Source organism: Anser anser (genome assembly GCF_964211835.1).
Source record: "Anser anser genome assembly, chromosome: 12".
Classification (NCBI taxonomy): Eukaryota; Metazoa; Chordata; class Aves; order Anseriformes; family Anatidae; genus Anser; species Anser anser.
The window spans coordinates 5,068,238-5,094,826 of NC_139733.1; the positions used below are offsets into that span (position 1 = coordinate 5,068,238).

The 26,589-nt window shown below is 38.6% G+C and overlaps 1 protein-coding gene across 14 annotated transcripts in view; it reads left to right on the forward strand.

Moving 5' to 3' along the window:
* The window catches only part of IQSEC1 (IQ motif and Sec7 domain ArfGEF 1), a 349,048-nt gene that overhangs the window by 144,457 nt on the left and 178,002 nt on the right, over positions 1–26,589 (forward strand). For 7 of the 14 annotated variants that reach the window (XM_083796384.1, XM_083796377.1, XM_083796386.1 and 4 more), the window contains exon 3: positions 19,853–19,939. The exons of 4 other annotated variants lie outside the window; for them this stretch is intronic. In XM_083796384.1, coding sequence (XP_083652510.1) covers positions 19,853–19,939 — 87 coding nt within the window. Of the gene's footprint in view, positions 1–10,769; positions 11,227–19,852; positions 19,940–24,063; positions 24,170–26,589 lie in introns of those variants that run through there. 3 more of the 14 variants (XM_083796398.1, XM_083796383.1, XM_083796389.1) reach the window with 3 other exon arrangements.

The following is a 26,589-nucleotide window of genomic DNA, read 5'->3' on the forward strand; positions in this document are numbered from 1 at the left end:
TTTTAGACATCTGCATAAATACAGAGGGGAAAATACGACTTCATTGATGTAACTTAGTGTTGCTAATCTGTTACCTATAATGAAAAAGAAAATAAAGGTGGGGAGAAAGGAGTAATTCTTTTGAAGATTTTCTCTCTATTTGGTCTAGCTAATTAGTAACTGCAAGGAGGGCAGTATGTTCTTGTTTCTAATACAGTTATACTATTCAGAAGTTGGTAGGTGTCATGTGGAGGAGAATTGAAATGGAATAAACATTTTTTTATATATTAATCATTCTGAATGCTGTTATCAGGATTTCTAAAGTTGTTTCAAACAATTTCTGTGTATAAATCAATAATAATAACTTGTTCCATGAATTAACTCTGTTCCTTCAAACTTTCAAACAAGTTGCCCCTAGGCTGAAATGCTCAATAGGTCAAATTTCAACCTGAAATGTAAATGTCTGCTAAAACTGTCCTGCAAAAATGACCCATTTCTGTGGATTTAACAGCAGATGTTTGCTAGGAGCTGTGTTATTTGTTTGCATAGGTCTGAAAAGTAATTTAAATTGCTGAAGTATTTGCTGTTAATGTTTATCACTGAAGAGTCCTAAGCAGATTGAAGTATAAGAAAGGGATGCAGTAGGTTACACGTTGGAAAAAAATTGCATAGAGTTTTTTAGGATTCTTCTAGCACAGCTCAACTTGTACTTTATGACATGTACTGCCAAGGTCATTAGCATCCAATATAGCTGCTCTCAAGCAGGCCTGCTTAGACGGTGGCTGGCTTCCAAAAGCCTCTCGGAGGAGAAGCTGGCCAGCTACTCCTGCTCCGGCTGCCTGCGAGAGCAGCTGTTTCACCAGCCTGATGCCTCTGCTGCATTGAGGAATGCTGGCCAAGTCCACTGTGTCTGTTGCCAGAAAAAAAAATAACTGGCAAATGGTACTCAAGAGGAATTTTTTGTGTCTACAAGTGCGTATTCTGTAGTCCTTGTTAGCCAATGACTTTTCTGTGTGCAAACCTGAATGCAGTTATCTTTCATACTCTGCACTCTATGTGTAGAGGTATTTTACTTGTTAAGGCTTTTGCAGAAGGGCCTTGGGAGGATGGATACTTGATTTTTTTCATTTACCCTTAATTCACCAAGGAAAATACTGCAGCTAATACCTGTCTGTAGACATATTAGAAGCACCAGAGAACCAGCACATACATGTAATAATAATAATAACTGTACAATTCCAGGCTTTCTGAGAGTTTTGGACAGTACTGCGTGCTTCTGAGAGCTGTTCCTTATAAAACTGAGCTTACTATAAACCAGCCTTTCATGTCCTATATTCAGTCATTGAATTAACAAGTACTCCGGTTTGAAACCTTTAACTCCATAATCAGCTCTCTAATCTGACATTTAACAGGCCTCAGAACAGAGCAGAAATTGAAGCATGATCTTTGGATTCTTGTGTTAATCTGGACTCAAATCTCATATGCCTTTAGGCTTCAGGAGAATGCAAGGAAGAATAAGAATAACATAATTTGAATATTGATGCTTTTGAATATTTAGGGCAATACATGAATCCATAAAGTGGATTTTTAAAATTTCCATTTTGTTATAACTATCACAGAGTACATATCCTAAATATGCATTAATTCATTAAAAAGTTTTACACATTTGGAATACCTGACCCCCTGACATTTTCTGCAGATAAATGATCATCTTGAAGATTATAGATGCTTTTTCAGGTGAAGTTTCTCTGAAAGTTTCATGGCCTGCTGCAGTGGTTCTATATGCACACAATATTGACTGATAGGTTTTTTTTCTCCCGTTAAATTCTCTTTGCCTTGCTCTCCTCCTATAAATTATAACTTCAAGTATAGGCTTGGTGTGAACTATCTTTCCACGTTTCTCTTCAGCATCAGTCATTTCACTGAAATGTTCTTTCAGGCCTGTGCTTATTTGAAACCACTGAGTTGATGGTCCCTACATCATCAAACAGCATTAAACTGGTGTGTTCACTTGCACATGCTCAGAAACACCGGATGTCTTCAAAAATCCCTTTGACCTTCCTCCAAGTTGAAAATCTGCTTTGAAAACTAATAAAGAAGACGCATGATTTATAGATGTCAAGGATGATATGTCACTTCTGATGCAGGAACCCAGGGACTGCAGTTCAGCACAGACTGATTTATATCATCAGATGGTGACCCTGCCCTTGACCCCACGCCAGGGCAGGGTTCCTTTGCAGTTCCCATGTTTTTTGCCGTGGGCTGTTATCTCCTAATGCAGTCTGTCAAGAACAGTGCCACGAGCTGCTGCAGCTGAGTGTCATGTAAATACAGATGACTGGATGTGAAAGAAGGCTGGCAATTTTTCATGTGCTTTAATAGGCTGACACAGCAAGTAACTTGTGGTGGATGTACAGGTAGTTCAACTCAGCCAACTCAGCCTGTTCTTGACACTGTGGGTGCCACTCAGCCCTACCATGTGTGGTCATGGTAGGTTGAACTATGCAGTAGTAGTGGTGTTAAAGCTGATCTAAACAACAACAACAAAAACCCTCATAATAATAGCTCTGTATATTTTTTCTTTGTAAATTCCACTACTGTTATGTCCCAAATGTAGCCAAATTGCAATAGTTTAGCAGTCAGGTGCTCCCTAGAATTTCTAGGGCATGGGATTTCAGCAGCCATAAACACCCACGATTCAGGAACTCAGCTGTGATTTCTTTATTATCTCCTCAGGTTCTTCTAGAAACCAGTGGAGAATGTAAATTATAAGCTCATTGTTGTAACAGTGATAACTTATTGCTTCCGTCAGCAATGCACCCATGAAATCTCCAACTAGATTTCTGTTTATATTTACCCTGGGGGGAGAGGTGGCATTGGTGTATTTATTAATGTATTGACATATTTATTGACATCAATTGTCTTCAGTCTTGTCTGTTTAATTAGTATAATTGATCAACCGAACCAGTAGATTCCTGCTCTTTGTCCCAGCTAATAATTCTGGGGCAAACACCTGAATTAGTCTAGTTGGTAAAATTGAGTCTAGTTATTAAAACTGAGTCCAAGCTCCTTATTGTGAAATGTGTCATAGGCTGGTTGCCAAAATAATTAAATGACCATTAACTTGTAATTTTTCCTCCATCTAAAATATTTATTAAGCTGGATTTTTATTAAAACTATGAAGGACAAAATATTTAAAATGCCTTCACAGTAAATGAATGCTAAGAAAAAATAATGAAGTGCCAACTTATTTTTATGTAGCAAAAATGAAACAACGGAAATGTCTGTGTTATGTAAGATCTATTGACGAGCAGCTGAAGTCAACAGAGTTCAGAGACAGAAATAAAGCACACAATTAACATGAATAAAGGATGTAGGAAATACTTCTGAACTTTGATTCTTTTAAAATTTTTATATATTTATTTACTTTACAGCCCAATTGAATGCTTTTGTGAGAAGATACCCTGGATTAGCTAGCTGTTGGGTGAATGACTTCATAACTCTGGGTTAGGTCAGAAATATGTATCAAAGAAAAAAAAACACCACATCTGCATCATTTAGTAAATTGTGGTATCCTGAGCTATAGAGACACACTGTTTCCTTATCTCTTAAATAATGTATTACATTGCCCATTAGTTTGCTAATGTTAGTAAAATATTTTACAGTGACAGATATGCTTTACTTAGACCAGAAGATCTGTAGGAATTAATTACATCCTGCTCATTAGAGTTCATTCTTCTGATACTTACTTGCTATTTTATACTATCCCAAGTACTAAAAAGTGCATGCAGCAGATTTTATTTTGTATTTTTTTGGTTTGGTTTTGGTGGTTTGTTTGTTTGTTTGTTTTCATTTTCAGCTTCATTGTCCAAAGGGTGATGGAATGAATCTGAACAAATATTTTGTACTTATATTCCTTCCCTTATTAACTACACTGCTATATGTCAAATTAATAGCAGCAATTAAACTACCCCAACTCTGAAGAAACTTATTTGCTTTCCAAATACCTATTACAGTGTGATTCATTAACAGTGTATTTTTTTTATTAAAGAGGACAGCAGCTGTGACCTGATATCAGGAAGCCCAGAAGAGTGACACAGGCCAAAACATTGTACTTAGTCCTTGTCCGCCACTGATTCTAGGCCGTGTTCCAGGTATTCCTGCTGCTGCTTAGATTTGGTGCATCTGAAATAGTTCTGTCTTGGATTCTTCCTGTGTGTTGTGATCTGTTATTCAGTTATGCTCAAGCCTGTAAGTTTATAGACTTTCTTCTCTATTAGGTCTATATTCAAGGTGTAGTTGATGCCTTCAAGTTTATGGCAGTTGGAGTATTGTCCAGTGAAGAGTGAGTGGTAAATATTAAAGTTATAGAGAACTATTCCAAAGGTTTTTCAGGCTTTGTTGTTCTCTTAATAATAGAGAGGGAAAACAAATCAGAAATTTAGTCTCAAGTAAATTTGCAGTTGTACAAAAATTGCTTGAGAATGCTTTGTTTCATTTGTAAAGCAATAAGTTTGGGTGTGAATTCAGAGCTGTGAAGTCTAGGGATGTCTAGTACATCTTTAAGTCGCTGCTTGTCCTGAGAATTCACATTTAGGGTGATAATTCTGTCAGATTATGGACAAAACCAGTATTTGAATAGGAAAAGAATTTACTGTGAGAGTTAAAATTCAGATTTTCCCACAACTCCGTCCTTCTGCCAGTAATGGTGATGGTTTTTTATTGACAAGAGACAGTGGATGAGTTCAGCAGCTACTGAACTGGTGCTTAGCTGAGGCTCCACTGGGGTGAGGAGCAGGGGCCGTCCAGAACAGCTGATCCCAGAAGATAGCCTGCTGGGAATTAGGGCCTGTCCATCTCTGGGAGAAGGAGAGGGGTTTGGGGGCAAAAGAGAGTAGTTTTAGTGAAGCGATGGAAACAGGTTTGACTTCCATTATAAATGGACAACTTGGAGAAATTCAGTAAATGGTTATGGGACTGAACAGCAAAATGTTTAATGTGGAAAAGGCATACAATCCAGTGCATTGTGGAAAAGGGAGGTTGTTTATTTTGTTTTTAATGTGGAAAAGATTTAGGCTGTGTGGCTTAATATGTCTATTACTTGTCTCTGAATCAGAGGCAAATGCTAGCAGGAAAAGTATTAGATTAAATAAATGCTTCTAACCATGTTAAGGGTAAATGGAGAATATATGAGATAAAATAGATGAATTCATCAGCAACTGCCTATCAAAGCTCAGGACATACAGGGATAAAATTAGTATTGTGGAGGACATTCAACACAAGCAGATGTGCATTGACTGATCACTAACACATGAGCAGACTCCACAGGCTGCAGGGACCCTCTTCCTTGGCAGCCGTGGTTGCTGCTCCACCTTGGTGCTTGTGCTAATGTTTCTCACGTTTTCCCTCACCCCTCGCTGCCATGCTGTGTTTTTGCCCTTTCACAAATGTGCTGCCCCAGGGTGCCAGCAGCCACAGGCTCAGCTTTGCCCTGCCTGAGTGCTCACAGAGGCACCACAACCATCTGGAACCAGCAGTGTGGGGTAACCCCGGCCTCCCCTCACGGAAGCCACCTGCAGCCTGCAGACATTTTGGAGGAGACCTGAGGGGCCTAGGAGGTCCAAGGTAGGCTGACCCCAGGCAGCAGCCAAACACCCAGCCTTGCCTTTCGCTTGCCCCCCTCCTTCTCCCTCATTAGCCAGCGGGATGGGCCCCTCGACCTTCGTGTCCAGTGGTTTGGTGACTGTGAGGATGGCTGTGGTTGGGTCCCTGGTTCAGACATGGCGGCCTCAGGCGCGGTTTGGGCCCTTGTCTCAACCGTGCTCCTCTGGGGCTGAACGGAGGCTTGATAGGCACAGGCCAAGCCCCAAATTCTCAGAAGTAGTTCACAGTCTTGGGTGGTAGAATGATTAAGGTGATATGTGGGAATTTTTATCCAGTACTGGATATATTTTTCCACAGAAGTAATCACTAAGATATCCCAGTTACTAGCAGCCTCTGTGAACAGCCTGGTGGTTGTCCGCTTTGTCTCTCCCTTCTACCCCAATGTGCTGAGGTAATTCTGTCATCAAACCCCTTAATACTTGAGTTTTTAACGTAAGGCATAGAAAATACCACTTTTCATGCTTTAACACAGTTAAAAGAAGCACATTTGCATCCCATGTTCCAGGATCTGGTAGGTGCGACTTCTATTTCAATAGCAGCCAAACAGGAGCAGGACAGGAGGGGCTGAGGAAGGGCCACAGGAGCAATCAGGTGTAGGCAGTGCTGTTCCTAAGTCCCAAGGGCCCAGCACGCTGTAATGCTGGCTCTGGCAATTAGCAGCATGAGAGCAAAGCGGTCAGTTACGTAGCTGTGCTGACCCTCAGTGAATCACAAGGAGCAGTGCTGCTTGGCAAGCAAACTGCGTCTCCTGAGCCTTCCTGCTGTGGGGGAGTTCTGTGGGCCCCCACTACAGCATTCAAAAGGATACTGACACTTAAGAAATAGGCTTTAACAAAACAAGGGCACTGAACTTTGTCCAGATCAGACTCTGCGCAGTCTGTAAGTATTTTTTTGAAGCTGTGGAAGTATTTCTTGACAGTGACATTTAGAGAATGACCCTGATGTCCAGAAATACTGATTAGTGTTAAAATTATAAACTAACTTTTGGGGCCACGATCAGGAGGACAAGTAGAAAAATGTCTGTGTTTAATCTGTTGAGATTTTTTTTTAGAAAAGAAAAAAAGGGAAATCTTTGAAACAAAGGGCCAGAATCTGATAGAAATAACATTGTAAAGAAAACAGGTTAGAACATGATAATAGAAAACACAGCTGCTCCTAATCACACTAGTGAGATCAAAATTAGGTTTTAATGGCTTTGTTCCAATAATTACGCTTTTCAGATTTGGAGTACACTTGTCTGGTTGTATATTCAAGCAGATAGGTTGAGACTTCATGGAGAGCAGGGTAAGGGGTAGGTGCTTTATGCCATGTGACTTCTCTTGTAACTTCAGCCACAAGCCTGGCTTGATCTGATTTTCAAGAATGAATAAATGGCTAGGTATCTTAATCATGCAGAGACCAACATGTAAATAATAAGCATGAGAAAACAATAAATGATAACAAATAGCTGTGTGTGGGAGTATATCCAAAATCATTCAAGATGATTTTCAGCCTTCATTTAAAACAAACAAGCCAGCAATTAGTAGAGGGTCATTTTGATTTGTAAATGTCATCTGGTGTATGAATTACAGCTCATGCAGTGCATAAGTTGTGGTGACCCCACAGAGGCTATCATGTATACCGCTGTTTGACTTTGTTCAGGTGATTTGTTTATTCCTTGCTGTAATGAAAGGAACAGAAATCTGAGCAGAGAGAACTGATTTTTTGGAAATGCTTCACTGGCTGCATACACAGATTAATAATGTTGGTAGGAATTAGTAGAACTGAATGCTTACTGTGACATGCAGCCCCTGATGAAACCCATGGGAGTTCTTCCCAATTTCAGTATCTTTTCAGAGTCTTTTTTTTGTATTTAATACTTTGAATGCAAACTTGTTATGATAATGGTTTGGGCATCTTATATCTAGGACTTTCCACGGGGTGGTGTTGAATAACATACTGTACCAAGTATCTTGCTGAGTGGACTTCATAGCATCAGGAAAAACTGTAACCTTCATGTTCCAAATCTGTCCTACTTACTATATTTTTCATATATTAAAAAAAAAAAGACTTTTTGAAGTTAAAAGCATAGGCTAGATAGTTGGTACAGTTACTAACTTCATTTCATTGTATTCAATCAATTGTTAAAACATTTTAATTTCTTCTGCTAAAATACAAACATGGCAGGCTTTGTCATATGTTTATACATCAGGACAACTTCGTATGACCAGGGGAGACCTGACGAAGGCAATGGACTAAAGATATATGGCCTCAAACAGCAACCTGAGCACACTCTTAACATATACTATGCAAGTTGTTCTGTTACCTTGAATAACATGGTAGGGGCTTAGATGGGTTTAGAACCAGATGGTGTTTTTTCAGTTACCTTTTTCTGAACACTTCAAACAGAAAACTTGAACCAAACACAGGACAAAATGTTATGCATAACAAAAAATTTATTACTATTGTCCTGTCTAAAATTAAAATTTCAATGCTATTCATTACAGAATAGGAAGGAGTAGCTCTTATATTATGAATGCATCTTTCATACTTGAAGAAAACATTCTGAAAGCTCAGTTGCTGCTTTTGGGGAAGCTTGTTACTAAAACTGTTGTAGGAAACCTAAGTGAAGAAGCAGTAGAAATCACGTCTAAAGATGTGTGGGTACAGAATTCAACATGCATGCAGCAGCTGAGAGCCCTTCTGTAGCATTAGCATGTGTGGAATCCAGATAATGCATCTTGTACAATTTACTTTTGCTTATTGATTTGGCTTTTCAGTCTTGTTTTTCTTACTCCTCAAAACTGGACTTTTGAAAAAATAGATTGTGATTAACTGTTACACAGAATCTGGTTTAGTTATGGGACCGAAGTGTTTCCTCCTGAAATGATTATCATCCATTTAACATCTTTCTGAATACCTGACCAAGCTGACGAGACTGTTTGTACATCCTCTACCTTATAGAGAAGTGGTGATTAAGCTGCTTGAATTTAGAGTAGGTTGGAAAGCCATTTTATGGGACTCTTTATGGAAAGGCTTTATTTTCTTATCAGGCATTTATCTTTGTGATGTATTGATTGCTGTTAGAAGGTTTTGGCTGTGATGTGCAATTTCACAGTACATGTGCACCTTTTAGAATTTCTTCAGTGCTTTGTATTTAGTATCTGTTAAAAATGAGGTAGCATTTAAATCATGGAAAGGCTTCTCTGGAAAATGGAAAGATACCTTTCGGCTGTCTTCAGTGCAATAGAAAAAAACACTTGATTCTGTGAATTTGTGGAAAAAGTGTTTAGCTTGCAAAATTAGAAGATACCAAGCAGTCATGTTACAGTTTTGCAGTGTTGTACATGTTATATTTGAGGTATGGATGCTTTAAATCAGGCTTACAACATGGGACGAGGACATTTTGCTATGGAGCCTGGTCCAAGCCATGAGCCTGCATTAGAGTTTCAGGATCAGCCTCACAGTGAAGGTTTTGTGAACTTTATAAATAAATCTGTTTAGGAATTGCCACATTAGACAAAACTCTGTATAGTACGCTTTCTGCTGTGTGGGGCAGCGTCACGTCAAGTGTATGTTTAGACAGATGTAGCTTTCTGAAAATTAATACCGAGTAAGTACCTGTTGATGCAGTATCCAAGTATTATGGGCTGATTACGGGGGGAAATGGAGAACTTTGGGACTCCTCTCTCAGTTAGTTAGTTGTGGTTTCCTGTTGCACTGATGTAGCTCTACCACATGGGGATGACTCTGGGGCTGTGGCTTCCCTGAAAATTCTATAAATGGTCATAAAATTTATTCTGTAGCGATGGAAGGGGTAAGATGATTAGGTAAAACTAAATGCATGTCTGTTAAATAAGATTTTTATGTTGGTTTCCAGAGTAGCAGGAATTTGTGTGGCAGATAAGTGGGGGTGGGGGAGAGGTTAGAAGCTAATTGCTCAGCTTTAGGCAGGTGACTGACCAAAGGGGAGCAACTTGGGGTGTTTTTAACAAAAGACAGTCCTTTGCAAATCAGTTTTAAATAAAGATCATCAGAAAACCTCATGCCTTACCTTTTTCTTGTTGTTGTTTTTTCCCAAAGTTACATAATTTAGCAGCATCTCTGACAGTTCATGCTTCTCTTTAGCCTGGGGAACTTCATAGGTAACGCTGTGATAAGTAGCATTTGGCTGACCACCTGCTCTCTCTTACTCTGGCAGTATTACAACTGGCTATGGAACGGCTATGAACTGATCACTTGACCATGGCAAATGAGCTGCCCTCATCAGTGTGTTCTGGTATATATTTAACTTAATAATATGAGCAGATGGTCATTATATTGATTCATGAAGCAAGGGAGGAAGCTTGGCTATGTTGATAATGTAAGGCCTTTGCACTGAGCTTTGGAGTGGGGCAGTAAGCAAGGGGAGGAGAAAGGAACTTTTTAAATTTTATTTTTGAACAAAGAACTACCATGGACAGGAATTAAATAAAACCAAGGTTGTGACTCATCAAGCCTGGTCATTTACCCAGAGGTAGAGACTGTTAGTGGTTAGTGCACAGGAATGATGCTGCTGAAGTCCTTACATCATTGATGGTGCTTAAAAAAGAGGGGAAGGCTATGGGAGGGCAGTATCTTGCAGCTATGAAACTTCTCACTCTGTCATTGCTATTAATGCTGAGTCTTTTAAGGAAATATTGAAGGAAAAGGTCATATTTAAGTAATAGTTTGGTGATTTTTGCAAACAACTACTTTGCTAATTGTCGTCCTATTAAATATGGTAAAACTGGATTTAAACATGAAGCTAATTTTATAAAATATTCAGCAACTTGTTAGCTGAACTAGTAAGTTTACAAATTCCCAGCTTGGATCAGCTCAAAGGATCAGCTTGATTTAGTTATTCATTTTGTAATTTGCACATGAGAAACGCTGTGCACAGAAGAACATTCTCTTGAGCATGAGCTTAATCTCGTGTTTTGGTTCCTGTTTCTCCTTGTTGCTGATTAGCTTTGCTGTCTTATCGGTTTATGTCATAGTATGTGACTATAAATTGACTTTGCAGTGAAGAGGGAATACGGTTTGTCTTCACAGATGCTGCTGTTACCATGGAGATAAAAGGACCAATGGCCTTTTCTTGGTTTGGACTGTACTACAGTGTTCATATAGAGACGGTGCATTCGAAAATGCACCATTTGGTGCTTTTAAATTCCAGTCTAAATATCAAATGAGAAAGCATATTATTTTTTCTTGGTGATGAAGTTTAATAATAAATATAAATTTGGGACTTTTTCTGGAAGCAGAAAGCAAGCCCACAAGGATTGTGAAAACAATGTGGCTGGTTTATGCTTGCTAAACCTCCTCTCTGGGAAAAACCTTTTGGCTTTGCAAAATATAACCCTGTAAAGCCTTTGGGTTTATCTGATGCAGTGTTTGATGCTGGTTACATCACCAGCTTGCTTATCTGTGATGTTCCTCTGTGGCTGATCTTGAATGAGCTTGTAAAAGCTGTGAATGTGATTCTTTTTTTTCTTAAGAAAGCTTTTCTACCTCAGGCTGCTTGAAAGAAAATATAAGTACCAAATCCACAACACATTCAAGGATGGCTTGCAGAAGGTGTTATTTGTGAGTACCTTTTCCTTCTTCATCTGTCATCACGTCTCTGATATCTGTGTTGAGGATTCCAGAAGTGGGAGTAGTGATCAGTTTATTGTTTGGTAGGTTTCTTTCCACGAACCATTTTTAGGGTGTTACCTTTTTGGCAGATTAATGATTTCTATAGTAGAAATGCACAGATGGTGGTTGTGTTTATGCATGTGAGTATTTAAAGATTTAACCTAATGAAAGTGGATAAGCCAATATTAAGCAGAAGAAAAGAAAATAATGAAAAAAAACAGTTTGCATAAAAGCAATGTAGGATGCTAGGTATTCTGTCTATGATGAGTCAAGAATCTCTTCCATTTTGTTTGAATGCTTTGTCATATTAAAGTATAATCTGTCTTTTAAATGCATAAATATTTACAGAAAGAAATGGACTACAGTCTTAAAGCAATATAACATCAATAAAGCAAAATATCGTTGTGTTTTTATTGTGGTATATATGCTTGCTCATATCGTAAAGATGCATTAATTGTTTATTATTTACTTGAACAGTTTCTCAAACATTACAGTCATCACAGCAGGAGTTTAGTATTTTGTTCACTGAATGCAGCACAGCAGCTCTTCACATGAGTTGTCACGTTTGGCAGAATGGTTAAGTGCTTATCCACTTGTAGCGAGAGGAAGGGCAATGCTAAAGTTTGCATACCATTTGTGGCATCAGCATACGGCTACGTACAGCAAGCACACTGGGCAGTTTTATTCGGCTGAATTCTGGTGGTTCCACATGGCCCTTACTCTGAGCTTTCTCTTAAAGTGTAGTGCAGTGTTGTTCCACTTGAGATAAAAATCAGAACCAAATACACACAAGTGTGCAGTTACGTTGTCCTCTACCACCCACCCTCACTTCCATCAGTGGTTCACTTCTAATCCACTGTTTTGGAATGGCTGTACCTGGTATTTGCATTTCTGAATTCTGGTTAAAAATCCTCTGCCTTTCGGGTTAAATTTAGTTTTGCTCAAGGATCTTACATTAAGGAGATGCAGTTGTGGTCTGTAGGTGTTGTCAATTATTTTAATAGTGACCATGAGGGTCCTAATTGAGTAAATCTAGCTCATGTTCAGTAGCACTGTCCACATGCAGACATAGTAAGTTTAACCATTCAAGAGTAAACTGCTTGTAATGAGAATTGAGAGTATTGAAATCTGTTCTTAAGTTTTCTTGAGCCTTTTGTTTTACAGAGACTGTATGAATGGTTAAGTTGAAATGCTTGAAAATGAGAGAAAACTTGGAACTGTACATAGGAAGTTCAAACAAGGAAAGTACGTTTGGAAAACAGGTTGTAGTCTTCAAGGTATATATGGATCAGCTTTGAAATAATGCCTTATGTTTATACAAGGGAGAAATCATTTGTGTTAGACTCTATTTTTCTTTGAGTGCTGTGATTCCGGGATTTTGTAACTCTCAGTAGGGGACAGAATTTCTTAGCGTGCTTATCATGCAGTGTTAAAGAATATCTCATCTCTGTAGGTTACTTTCTTTAACAGTGATGATGCAGTCTTATTTATAGAACCATTTTGTGCCGTATTTTCCTATATTACTGCTTACGTTTTTGATATCTTTTACCTGCCTCAGCACAATGCTGTAGAAAACAAGATGTGAACTATGACTTCTGTTATTCTGAATTTTGACTCATCTTTAAGAATGATAAAAAGGGAAATGCTGGTAGTTGAGAAGAAGAAAAATGTAAGCCTAGGGCTCTTTTAGAACCAACTCTGTAGAATATGTATGGGGAAGGGAGGGGTTATATACACACAAATCCTTCATATTCTTTAAAACTGATCTGTTCCAAACTGTAATAACATCTGTTAAGTAGTTGGAGACACAAGCTCGTTAATGCATGAGTTAGTTTGGAGATGAAAATTTAAATACTTTTAAGTCTGTTAACATTCTAGTAATATACACACTAAGGACATTTACATTTTAAAACACATCTTTTTTACATTTTACATTTGAAATATAAAATGGAAAGAAAAAAAAAAAAAGCCTGGATTGCTGTTTAGCTTTTTTTAGAACAGCAGCGATGTCAAACTACTAGGATCAGCAAAGCGTTGCTTTTTCAGATGCTGCACTGAGTAGAGCATATGTCATTGTACCATTGTTTCAAGTAACAGGATTTCCATTGCCGTAAATTTCTTATGGTGTATCTGTTTAATTTCATTCGTCGCATATTACTACTCTTCCTTTTCCATGAGCATCTAATCCAATATGTATAGGAGCCACTATTTAGATGTGGTTTTACTATGATTAACACTCTGTGAAGTCATAAATGTGGCTGTATTCTCTAATGTGACTTGCAGTTTCTTGAGAAATTCTGGGACCTATTTTAATGAAGTAAGAAATGTAGAAAAGATGCAGTTAATCTATCAATTTTCTGATTTAATTTAAAATGTTTATTTCCTTCTATCCTATGCAGCTTTGTCTCCGCTCTGTTTCATTTCAGGTTTTGAACTGTATATTTTTTCTACAAATTTAAAAACTGAATAGTAAGCAAAAATGATACAAGTACACTGTATTTGTACTGTAAATTTCTGTACATCACCCTTCAGAATAGATATTTTGCATTACGACTTAATCAAGAGGGAAATAATGATCCTAATTATGTGTCTACATATTAACAATCTTAATTAAATTCACCCTAGTTACAGTTAACCCACTATTGGAGACTGCCTACAAACTCTGTGTTGGCCACGATGTAAAAGAATCATCTTTTGGCTATTTATATAGGCTAATACTTCATTTTCACAAAACCAAAAAGTTTATAATAATTATTTTTTATGTAACGTTAATAGGCATTGTGCTATAGGATGGGGCAAAAATAACAGATGCGTGTCTTGTTTAGTATGTTGTGATGGTACTGGTCTTGTTCTCCCAAGAGGAGATGATTATTTTAAAGCCCTTTTGATGGAGGAGAGGTCAGTGAAAGCCTACCTTATTTTATTTTGTTATTAAAATCCATCTATGGACACTTAAATTGGAAATGCATAAAGGGTAGTATTTTTCCAAACACGAACCTATGAGTTAGCATTTGTATTGCAACATGTAATGCTGATTTGTTCATCATCATCATTGTGATGATGACTGAATTTTATTTATTATTGAGCAAAATTCAGTGCTCTGTACTCTAGCCTGTATGTGCTTAATTAGGTTACATGACCACTGCGTGGTGAGGGGGGAGATGGAGGGAAGGAGGGAGATGCCAACGTTGCAGGTCTAGAATATGTGGTTGTGCTACTTTGTGATGTCTGGGTGCTTTTCCTGTTTGTCCTCCAAGTCAGGCTGTTCTGACAGGTAATTTGATTGATGTTTACTGGACATGATGTGTCTTGTTACCTTCCTGTGTTGCAGTACCCAAGCTGTGTGCAGAAAGCTATCGTGTTGGAAGGAAATGATAGGAATAACATTCTGGAAAATATATTAGTTGTAATCTTTTATAGTGTGTGAAGGTCTTTGCCATATAAGCTCAAAGGCCTTTTTTACATATGCAACTGTAAAAGCAATAATAGCATTTAATTTCTTGTAGTTGCTTTTCAATAAATTCTGTATAAGACTGCAATTAATAAGAACACTGTAAAAAAGCATAGTATTTTCCATGGGCCACCACTGCCTCTCCTTGACATACTTGACCACAAATTGCTGGACATAAAATAGGACAAATTAAATAAAAAAAATTGTTGGTGCTACTTCAAAAGCCAAAATCATAATGTCCTGTGTATTTGGGCTGAAAATCTGAGGAGTAAGAGGAATACCTCTGATGTCAGAACAGTAGGAATTTGTCCTTGTGAATGTAAATGGGTTATCTGCTAGGTCACACCTTAGTGGATGTGTCTGCAGACAGCTACAGTCAAACTTAGGTTGAGGAGTTTGTGTGAGTTGCCATATAAAGCTATCTGCCATTTTATCTGCTGTGATGAATTTCTGAATTGTCTCGTGGGTGCAGTTAATGCATTGAAAGACTTTCTTGTGTGATTAACCACATTCATTATCAAAATTTTATCTGGAGTCAATATAAGCCTGTATTACTGTGATTTTTATTGTTGGCCACCTTTATGGAAGTCAGTTTGTTTTTATTTCAAATTTTATTAGTCTCTAAATAAATGATTAGATTTATTAAATAAGAACAGGACAGACTTTTCTTGTTTTTACCTCTGGTCTTTTCTAGTCATAGCTCTGGATTGAGACGAGAAAGAAAACTATCAACTTGTACTATAGTGTTATTCTTCATCAGGTTAAAATACGATTAAAATGCAAGTATTCATTTTATTAGCTTGCAGGCATGAATCCAACCAAATAAATCACTCTAAGCTACCTCAGATGCCAATGAAGTGAATGGGTTTATATAGCAGATGAACTCGTCTACCACTTGTGCTATTTACAAGTCAGTTTGACAATGGATCTTTGTCCCCTAGCACCAGGTATACAGAGTGACTTGGGCAGTTTCAGGAGGCTGTTCTGGTGCACATTTTTGGTAGCACTTGTACTTACTCACTAGAACACAGTACCTGATGGAACATGTACCAGAAGAAAAGGGAAAATACTGGTAGATGGAGGCGACAGATTGTTGCTTCGTACGAAGAAGAGGAACAGTGTATGTAGTAAGAGGGCTACGGAAAAATGTGGTAGTTAAGGTGAACTGACGTACCTGCTGGTCCCGTCAGCAGCGTTACAAAGACATCATTTCTTCTGATGCAGGCCTGTGCTAATACAGCTTTCCTAAGTACCCGTGAGACAACAGTCTCTTCTGTCTGAAAGCTGGTAATCTTGTTAGGAAGAAGTTCTAAGAAAGTAATGGTTTAATAATTCCATCAAACTACTGACAGATTTATATACGGCTAAAATTAAACACTGGCAGCATAAAAAGGGTTGGATATCACATCCTGCACTAAGCACCACATGCCGTTCAGCTTGGAGGACAAGCCTTGCGCAGGCTCTCGGCGTTTCGCTGGGTGGATGCAGTGCTCGCCACGACGGGTCGCGCAGCGGCACTGCCCTGTTCCCAGGAGCGGGACAGCTAGCAGCCTGCTAAGGGCACGTTTGGGAAACAGATAGGGAATAGCCCGTTAAAGCAGAAGTAATTAGAAGTTAATAGCTGGGTTCCCAGGTTGTTTTAAAACCAGTATTGAGAAATATGTCTACTGAGTTTAGGAGGCTTGTTGGTGATTGTAGGAGAAAATGAGCGAATGTTGGCTTGTGGTTATAGCTTTAAGTGATAATCTAGTTCTTCTTATTTGTACTTCTAAGCAAGACTCTAGTCCCAAAATAATAAAAACAAAGGGCTTTTTTGTTCTGCTGATGAATACAAAAGTAATGTTAAAATGAGTGGTTTCTAATGGCAAATATGGGAATTTATATAGAAGGTAAAGGAACAGTGAAGCCTACTTTGGGTCTGCATACTAATGTTGCAGCTTAGACTTGCTTAATGCTGGCCTCCCAAGGGAGATGTGATTTCGAGGTTTTATCATAGAATTTATTTTGGGTTTAGTTCTGTTTTTACTGTATTAGTAGTCTGTTCTCAAAAGAATTTAAAAATATAAATAAATAAAAATTTATCAAGTGATTACCTGTCCATGAGTACCTGTGGGAAGCTGGAAAAAACTTTGCCTGGAGGTGGGGAATTACCACAACATCCCGTGGAAGCTTTACCATGCTTTAGAAGCTGAATTTCCCAGAAGCAGCATTCATCAATTTAGTCATTTCTCTTGTGTCAGTTCTGAAGTATCTGAGTATCTGTTTTAATGTGAAGTACCATCGTCTCAAGATGCAAAACCTAAACAGGGCCAAGTATGACACTGCAAACAGAGGAGGTGATCGCTGCTCCTAATTTAAATATATTTCTTACGATGTCTTTAGGTGTTATGACTTAAATCCTTAAATCAATTCTATTTTGAGTGCAAACTTGTGTTGAAGGCTGATTGAAATATCTATCTTACAAGTTGATTTTTTTTTTTAAGTAACTTTAATCGTGAACTTTTCCTGATATAATTCAGATGAGAAAATAAATGGAAGTATTGCTTTAGTGTGCAACTAATGTACAAAATGCCACGTACTGATCTTAAATTGTGCCAGTAGAAGGTGGATTTGCTTTGGGTAAAATCAGTTTGCTGACGGGGCTGTAAGCCTGAGCATCATCTGTTATCAGGCTGATTGGGCATCAGTCAGTGGGACCTGGAGGAACCAAAACACTTGGTCAAGATATCCCTGGATTTTGAAGTTTGGAGCAGAGTCCAAACCTCATGTCTGCTGCTGTAACTAGTTGGATAAAGAGCCCGGTGTCTCTGAGCAGCAAGGGGCTGAAACGTAGCTTTACGCATTGAGCATATGTCTTTAACATCTGGAATGTTCTTGCTGAACCCAGCAATATGTGGTAACGTAATTACAAGTCTGCAGTTGAACAGTTCGTCATCTATTTTGTCTGTTCCATACCTGCGCCTGTAAGACAGTCGAGTGCCAGTGTAGTTGCTACCTGACAAACCTTTAGTGCTTCTTATTTGCTATCAAGGTGACTGGACTTTTGCATTTCTTCTGCACCTTCGAAAAGAAACTCAAAGCAGTTGGGCTCCTAACCAGTCTTGTGCAATAGGTGAGTATTAACCGTAACTGCAGAGGAGGAGGCTGAAACTGCAGAGAGGACTTTTGTTGTTTTGGTATTTTTGGAACATGGGAAGGTCAGAGGAGGACACACTTCTGGAACCTCATGGGCAGAAGCTTTTGGGGATAGCCAGGAGCAAACTCTGTTCAAAATATTTTGTTGTGCACAAGTAAATCCATGGAGATTCATTGATATGTTTACTGGTTTATTCTCTGAAGAAGAAAATGCTATTAATGAGAATAGAAATACTTGTATAGGAGAAAAAGGGTGGGAGTAAGGGAGGCCTGGGACACCCTCATGCTGATCTCCTTTTGCTTCTACTGGAAGACTTAAGTATTCACAAAGCAGGACGCAGCGATTTCATCAGTGTGATCCCTTTCCCTACCCAATGTGAGACTTTGTCATGCGATGTACACTTATGACGTACTACCCTGGTTCTGTCAATTGTGTGGAGCAGCTTGTGTGAATATCATGTTTCTCTTGTCAGAAAATACTGCTTTTACATGTTCTAATGGCTTTTATCATGGTCTGTCATGTTTTTGGTAACATTATCCATCTTCCTATAGAATCATTCTGGTCTTCTTTCTAAGGGGCCCAAAGGTGTCACCACTCAGCTTGCTCTGGGCGGCATTAGCAGGGTATGGCCCATGATGGCAATCTGCCTGATGACTGAATTGGGTTGTGATTGGCTTTCCAAAAGCTCAGGTACTTTGTAGGTGTTACCATCAGTTGACATCTTTAAACAGAAAATCCGACTCATCTTGGCTGTGCAGTTGCTGACACACTGTTGGCAACAGAAATCAGAACAGGTTGACCTTGTGGGGTTCCTTTTTTTTTTTTTTTTTTTTGAGGATTAGTAACCAACGCATTTCTCAAAAGGGCCGACATTTTTTGCATAACCACTCTGTTTGGTCCTATGAGAGAGTGACCTCATAGGATTTGCTTTAAGCCTCAGGGATCCGGAAGAATCAAAATCAATCTCTTGAATCATTTGTCAAGATGCCAAGCAAAAATGTGCGTGTGTACATACATACACAGTCTATTAAATAGTCAGCTTGGATTCTTTTCAGTTAAATGAGTATTTTCAGTTTAATGGCTATTTCTTCCATGTGTACACACTGCAAGATTAGGAAATACTGGTCTAAATTTTATTATTTCTTAGAGGAATGATATGTTTTAGGAAATTTGGTTAGGTGGTTTTTATCATGGGTGCCTTATTGTGCTAAATCTTCTTCAATGTTTCTGGGCAAAAACATCAAATCTGCTAAGTGTACTCTGTGTTGCTTAAAGATCGTCTAAGCTTTACTTCAGATGCAGTACCTCACTGTTTTGCAACTCTTGTGTGTTTTTAACAATACAAGCGTTATCTGGACTGCAGGATATCTTTTTGCGTTGTAAAACTTTTTTTTTCCTCATGTTTTGAACAAATGACATCAATTAAATTCATATTGCACATTTCAGAATATTGTTTAAAATTTGGGTGAAGCTTAGATTCTTTCAAATTTGTAAGTGGCATATTGCAGCCTGTGTATAATTACTGGGCCTGAAGAAAGCTTATGTCCTTACTCATCCCATTGTGCCTCCTCATGTTTAAGCACTGTGTTTGAAATGCCATTAACAAAGAAACAGCATGACTGGTGCAGAGTAACATCCAAGTCTGAAGTTCCATTTCCATAGGAATTTTAACCCTCAGTGTTTATCTTTTGCCTCTGTTCCACACAGCAAGGCAAAAACAAAGTCTTAAATTGGCATTTTATTTTTATGTTGCGACAAAACTTTGATTCTTCATTGCAAGAGTTCATCACTGTCATTTTTGATGTGTATATTAAACTAGGGGACTATTTCCCTCCTCATTTCCTGGGATTCAGAATTGACAGCTGCATTTCAAATTTCATTCAAACTTATCAAGAGTTTCAAATATACCTACCAGCGCCTGCCTTTCCATAAAAAGCCCCTTTCTAAACACTTGGTGTTTTGACTTTGTGTTTTTCCTTGTGTCGTAGGTCTTTAAATACTCTGCACCAGTTTTGCTGTCCAGCTCCATTGTACCATACCCAGCTAGCTGTCCCTGCCACACACTCAGAGTACAGGTAAGAGTAGATATGGTCCACACACTTTATATTTTTGAAGAGACATCTAATGTTATGATTTGACAAAAGAAAAGGAATAGCAGTTTAAGGTAAATTAAAAAAAAAAAAAAAAAGAGGAAGAAAAAAGAATTGAGTGTTAGGAAAACATATCAAACTAATTTTTAACATCTCATAGGATAGTTATATTTGCTTCTCTCAGGCACTATTGAATGATACAGTAAAATGGCTTTCATGTGCTTTAAGAGGCACATCCCCCTAGACACTTCGAAAGGTAGGAAGAAGCTAATTGTAGGTTTAGTTCTCACATAACTAACATATCAAGGCATAGAAATTTTCACATAGTTTATGCAGAATATTGTTCTTATGAGCAACAATTTTTTCTTCTCCTGCCCCCCAAGTATTTCATGACAGAATAGCCATGTATGTAGTGTTCTCAGGGTCAAAGGCATACACCTGGAAAAGGCTCAGCATTGCTTTTTGATTTGAATGAAGTAAAGGGTTTTTAAATATAAATGCTGAGCAGAGGCTGCCCTACATATATCAGAAATATACGGTTTCCAGCCAGTAATGCTTTATTTAACATAGATCTCTTTACTGACTATGTGTTTTCCAAGTTCTCTTTGATTACATGTGGACAGCAGTAATTACACATCTTAATACAAATCATTGTCAGTGCCAGAGTGTTTTAGTCATCTTACAGAAGCATCAAAGGACAGGTAACCGAAGTTACTAGAAATGTGAGAAGTGTTAAATTGTGCATACATGTCATGAAAAAAAATGCCTTTAACTTTTACTTTTTGCTATTAGTGATTAAGTTAGTGATAATTGCCAGCTCATGAATACTATTAGTATCAAAAAATTTAAGTCTGGTGCCGAAAAATCAGCTCACTTTGCACTGGTAATAAGGAAACACAAAACCGAACACTGAATCCTAAATCTGTAAATGCATAAGCATACTTTGATTTTAATCTTTCATGTCTTAGTTATATCTAACCATGCATGCTTGGATCCATCCCTTTGTTTTACACTGGAACATCACTTTGTATGATTTTTTTCCTCTCATCAGAGCTCTTAGTTTTATTTGGTGGTAGCGAATCTGCAGTTCAGTTGTAAGACAACTTCAACTTGAAGTATTCCTTCAGTGAGGAGCAAGACCTCAACATTATTAGATTCCCGTTTCCTTTTTAATAAGGCTTTTATTTTTAATTTCTCCTTAGATTATAATGCCTTAATTTTAAGGGTTTTGTTAGAGACATTCGTATAGAGAGTTGATGGGAAAACCAGTTGTTTCTTGAATGTTTTGATATCTTGCTCCATGTAGGTTATTATTCATATCTGTAATATATCTTCTGGAATGAAAAACTTAGACCAGTTTTAATTTAAACTTAACCATTTTATTATGAGTGATGAAATAGGGGAGGGCAGGGATTGGATATGGCCTTGTTCTTCTCTTAGCCCTTTTCCCCCACCCCAACACACAAGCTGCCTGGGTGTAAGATGACTTTTTGCCGGGGTGATATAGTTGGGTGTGTGACAGGGGCAACCAGCTGCAGTACATGGCTGTATTAGCAAGAGCACAGCCAGCAGGCACGAGGCATTTCTTCTCCTCCGTCAGCACTTGTGAAACATCATCCCTGGTATGTCTAATAAGGCATCAGGATACTGGTGCAAGTCCAGCAGAGGGCCACCAAAGTTGCTGGGGGCTGGAGCATGTGACAAGGGAGGAGAGGCTGGGAGATCAGGGGCTGTTCCGTGTGGAGAAGAGGAGGTTCAGGGCTGTTGCAGTCATTATCTCCTTAATGGGAGAGCACGGAGAAGGTGCAGCCAGCTCTTCTGGGAGGTGCACAAGGGCAGCGCGAGAGGCAGTGGATGCAGACTGCAGGAAGACAGATTCCAGTTAGACACAAGGGGAAGCAAGGGATGAATTTCACTGTGAGGGTGGTCAAACTTTGGTACGGGATCAGACAAGGAGATGGCGTCTCTGTCACCACTGATACTCGGTCAGCTGGACGCAGCCGTGAGCAACATTGTGTAGCTGGCCCTGCTTTGAGCAGGGGACTGCACCAGACACTTCACAAGTCCTTTCGAAGATGAATTATCCTGTGATCCTAAAGCACTCCTCCATTTGGAAAGGAAAAAAAGAGCTGGAAGTTTGTTCTTTGCTGTACTGTTGAATTTAGTTTCACGTTCTCAGTGATGTGAATGCTGTCCCAGGTAGCATCCTACACACACGTGGTGGTGTGTTAGAGTCAGGCTGTTATAGTCTTCCTATCAACAGCTCGATTTTTGAAGCTGTTGTATCCAAACTGGTAGTTGCAACCTGACATCACTGTATCTGTAATACCTGCCGAGTACAAATTATGCACATTTTTGTAAAAGCCCTGAATACAGTAATCCTCTTGCTGTGCATGAAAATCAGCTACTATAATGCTAGCACAATTAGACTCTTAATTTCCACATACATTTAATAGTATTAAATTTAGCTTTTGGTCTTCCCATTTATCAATTTATAAATAGAAATAATTGAAAACAATGCAGACAGAAATGGGTGCTTCATTCTAACTTCAGATTTGAGGCTTTATTTAGAAAATACACAGAGGGATTAATTTTGTAGCCCTGAATTAAAAATTAAATTTGCTCTGAAAGAAGCAATTAATGAATGCACAACAGTGAAATCTGGAGCATCTCTGATTTGCTGTTAGCTAATTGCTCGATGTTTTATTCACTCCAGCAGTTTTATTTCTAGTCTAGATGATCTTTGGCATCTGTTTTGAATTGTTAATAGGGAAATAATGCATTTTTAATAACTGCAGCTATTGCAGTAATCCCTTGCTTGATCATTTCACAATGTTCAAAATAGATAGAAATAAAATGAGTTATCTTACGTTCTCCTATTGTAAGAAAAATCACGGGAAGCCTAAGCACATAACATACTTTGAGCTAGTTATTTATGTTTGTGTTCCAGTTAGCCCATATGCCTCCTGTGTTTGCTCCTTTTGATTTATTCTTGTTTAGAAGTTGGAAAAAAAAAAATAACAGTAATGTCTGTTGCTTGGCTTCCTTAACTCCCTTTCTCTTCCTGCCTCCCAGTGCCTTAAAAATAACGTACCCTCGTTCAAAGCTGCAGACTCCATGAGGTGCTCTGTTTTCGTTAGTGATGCTCTGAATCCAGGTGTTACGTCTGGTGTGAAGGGCAAAGTAAAGGAGATGGTGTCTGGAACCAGGGAGGCTTCAAAAAGGTCCTGGATCTCTGCAGTCTTAGTTGTACTGCGGCTGCTGAGCCTCCTGCCTGGTATGGCCCAGCTTATCTTGGTGGCCCTGCAGCTAGAGTATGTGCAGAGCAAAGCCCAGAGTTACAATGGTATTCAGAGAAAGCAAATTTAATTGTATCTGTTTCTCATTCAAAGAAAAATCTGGTCCCACATTTTCCAAGCACATTTTCTGTGTAACAAAGTTTAGTTAGAAGTTCAGCCTATCTGTGCAGGTGCCAGGTATCTTACACACGCTCACTTTTGTGCACCTCCTAGATGTCAGCTTGGAGTCTAGCCCTTGAACTTTCTGGTTACTCGGCTGCTTACATCACTCCTCAACACGTAGGTCGTATTTACAGGGTGAAGGCAGACCAGTAGCCAACCCTTTTCAGAAGGCTTCCTGCTCTGCTGAAATTGGGGTGAGGGAGCGGGCAGGTTGGTTTCGTTGGTGTTAGTGCCTTACAGCCCCAAATATTACTGTAGCTGTCAGCTCCTCAGGCTTTTGTGATGAGTGTTGCTGTAGCAATAGCTCCAGACAGGCAGATACAATGAGTAGTGCTCGTGCTTGGGAGTGTCAAGTTTTAGTTGTATCTGTATTCTTTGAATAGATCTGCGATAGGTGGGAATATGCAACTACAACTGCAAACAGATTTGCTTACCACTATGGATCTTTTGATCTTATGTGTTTATTCATAATTCTGTGATTTCCTTGTTCTGCTTTGCATGAAATGTTGGCTGTCACTCATTCCTTTCTCCATCCATTCTACCTTCCATCTTTCTAATATTTAATTAGATGCCCTTATCATGTCCAAAGGCCATTTGCAAATCTTGAAGCTAGAGATTTTTCTTTTCTTTTTTTTTTCCCCAGTGATACCTGTGAAAGCAAAAAGATAATGCAAAGGATGTTATAGTACCAAAGAAATCCCATCATTTTCTTGCAGTCTCTACCTGCTTAATGTTTAATCAGCACCTCTGGGAGGTAAAACCATTATTCTGAAAATTCTGTGCTTATGTGAAATTTTAATGTGGAATCTTTGTTTCACCAGGTAATGTTAGCGTACGTGCAACAAACCACTGTATCAAAGATGATAGGAGGAATAATTGTGCTATTTCTTTTTTCCTGAGCCAGTGGTAGGCATCGTAGCTGTTTTGTTACCCAAACTGGCTAACACAGAAGCTTAACATACAATGATGTCTAGCTGGCAGATGCTTCTCTGTTGAATAGAGTGGTTTAGTTTTTCTGCTTTTTCAAGAGCACTGTGGGTATTCTTGCACACTAGGCACAGTCAGGGAAAACTGGGAACTCTTTGCTTGGATTCCTGAAATTGAAAAATACCAGTTTTTCAGATAAATGTGGTTCTTTTCAGCTCTGTTTACTTTTTCCATGGGTGAGCACTGTACTGTTTGCCAGGCTTAGACAAATAGCAAATATTTCTCACGTAGCATCTATAAATATATCCCACACTACAGAGCAGAAACCTCAGTCCTGGGGTAGTTACCCAGTCAATGATTAGTCACAGGTAAAACTGTAGCTGCAGGAGCTATGCTTCACAATCCTTTCTACTGTTGATATGACTGTTTATTGAAGTTTTGTACAAAAAAAAAAAGAAAAAAAATAGAGATCTTATTTCTAACTGAATAACAATTGCCTAGCTATATAACTTAGCATATAAGCACTTTCTTCTTTACAATATGCAGGGATTTAAAAGCTTGACTATATATATATATATATATATTTTTTTTTAATTTATTATTATTTTTTCACATTAAGCAAAGGAGTGAAAGTAAGATATCTCAGATCAGCCGGCATCGTGCTTTAGGTTATCCTGGTTTTCAAGATGAACAAAGAAAAACAGATCCAAACACTGTCCACATCTCATACTCTGTGCTAAGTCAGTATGAGAGGTTCAGATGATTAGATAAGGCATCTGTGTTCAAACCCTATGGCAAAAGAAAGCTGGCAAAATTATAGTAATACTTGTAATTTTCCACTTGATGCCTGTGTGATCTAGTGATGTAAAAAGAGTGAATTGTGTTCATACATGGCAAACTGTCTGAAAACAACCAGGAGTTGGCAGAATATCATGAAATTTAGTATTTGGTTTTGGATTTTCTTGCTTTTTCTTCCTTCGTTGTGTTTCTTTCCATCCTCCTCCTTTAGCTTGTTATTTAGTTTAAAGGAAATGATCACTCGTGGTTGTGTTACTGGTAAAGAAGTGACCTCGTACAAGCTTCCTGCTAAGCCGGCATCCCCTCCTCCACCTGCCATAAAGCACGTTATAGCATTACAGATGTAGGTATTCCAAACTGCTGCTTTAATAGCCTTTGTGCCTTCTGGTTTGTAGCACCATTCATGATGCTGGCAACTCTGCATGGAAACAGAGTTCTTTCGACTTGAAAAGAAGGGGGGTGAAGGGTCAAGTGCAGCTCTATCAATCATCAGTACTTCTGTGTGTAAATCACCAGCAGAGTGGGAATGCATCTATTCTGCATTTTCAGTGAACTATGGGCAGTGAAAATCCTGGAATGTTTCTCTTTAATATGTTAAAAACAAAGACCCCATGGCCACAGTAGGCTGGGTATGTATATGACTACTTAATGTCATTTTTCGTATGGGAAAAAAATTTGCCCTTTTGAAACAGCTTTTGCCTGAGAGCTTAGCTGTCAAGTATTAGCCTGTGCTCATTTGGTTGTTAGTTGTTGCGTTGAAAGTTTGGTCTCTGACACTAAAGGGGTTACCAGTTGGTACTTACAAGCAAGTTGCACTGTTTGTGAATTTAAAAACAAACAAAAAGCAATTTGATCTTCATTTTCCTAATGCTGTTCCCTATGATTCTGTTCCTCTGTCTTTTTTCTTTCTTGCCCCCCCTCTTCCTTGGCAGGGAAGATAATGTTCTGCACCAGTTCTGCTGTCCACCTTCGGGGTCTAGTAGTCCATCTTCAAGATAACAGAGAAGCTCGGGGTCGCTAAGTGTGCAGTCAGTGCTACATCTGTATAGTCCATCTCTCCTCTCTAACTGGTGTGTATGGGACTGACATTTGCATGGATGCCATAGGATTCTTGTTCATATCAAGTCTGAGTTACTCAGAATGGCACAGCCGTAAATTTTTATCATCGGTGCTTAGTAATCTTTTCTCCATGCTTTTCTACAGCTCTCTTCCTTGTGTCCAGTATTTGAAACACTTGCAAACTGTAAACAATACATAAAATGCACTATTTATTTTGAAGTAAAATAAACAGTACCATAAGTCTTTAAGTGTACTGTGCGTTTTGTTACTGTATGTGGTCATGTGGCATGAAGGGCACAAACTAATACGATTTCTTCTCCCCCAGGTGTTCAGAAGATAGGAGGGGGGCGAGCTGTTTCTTGTAATGTCATCTGTATTAGGATGGTTTTT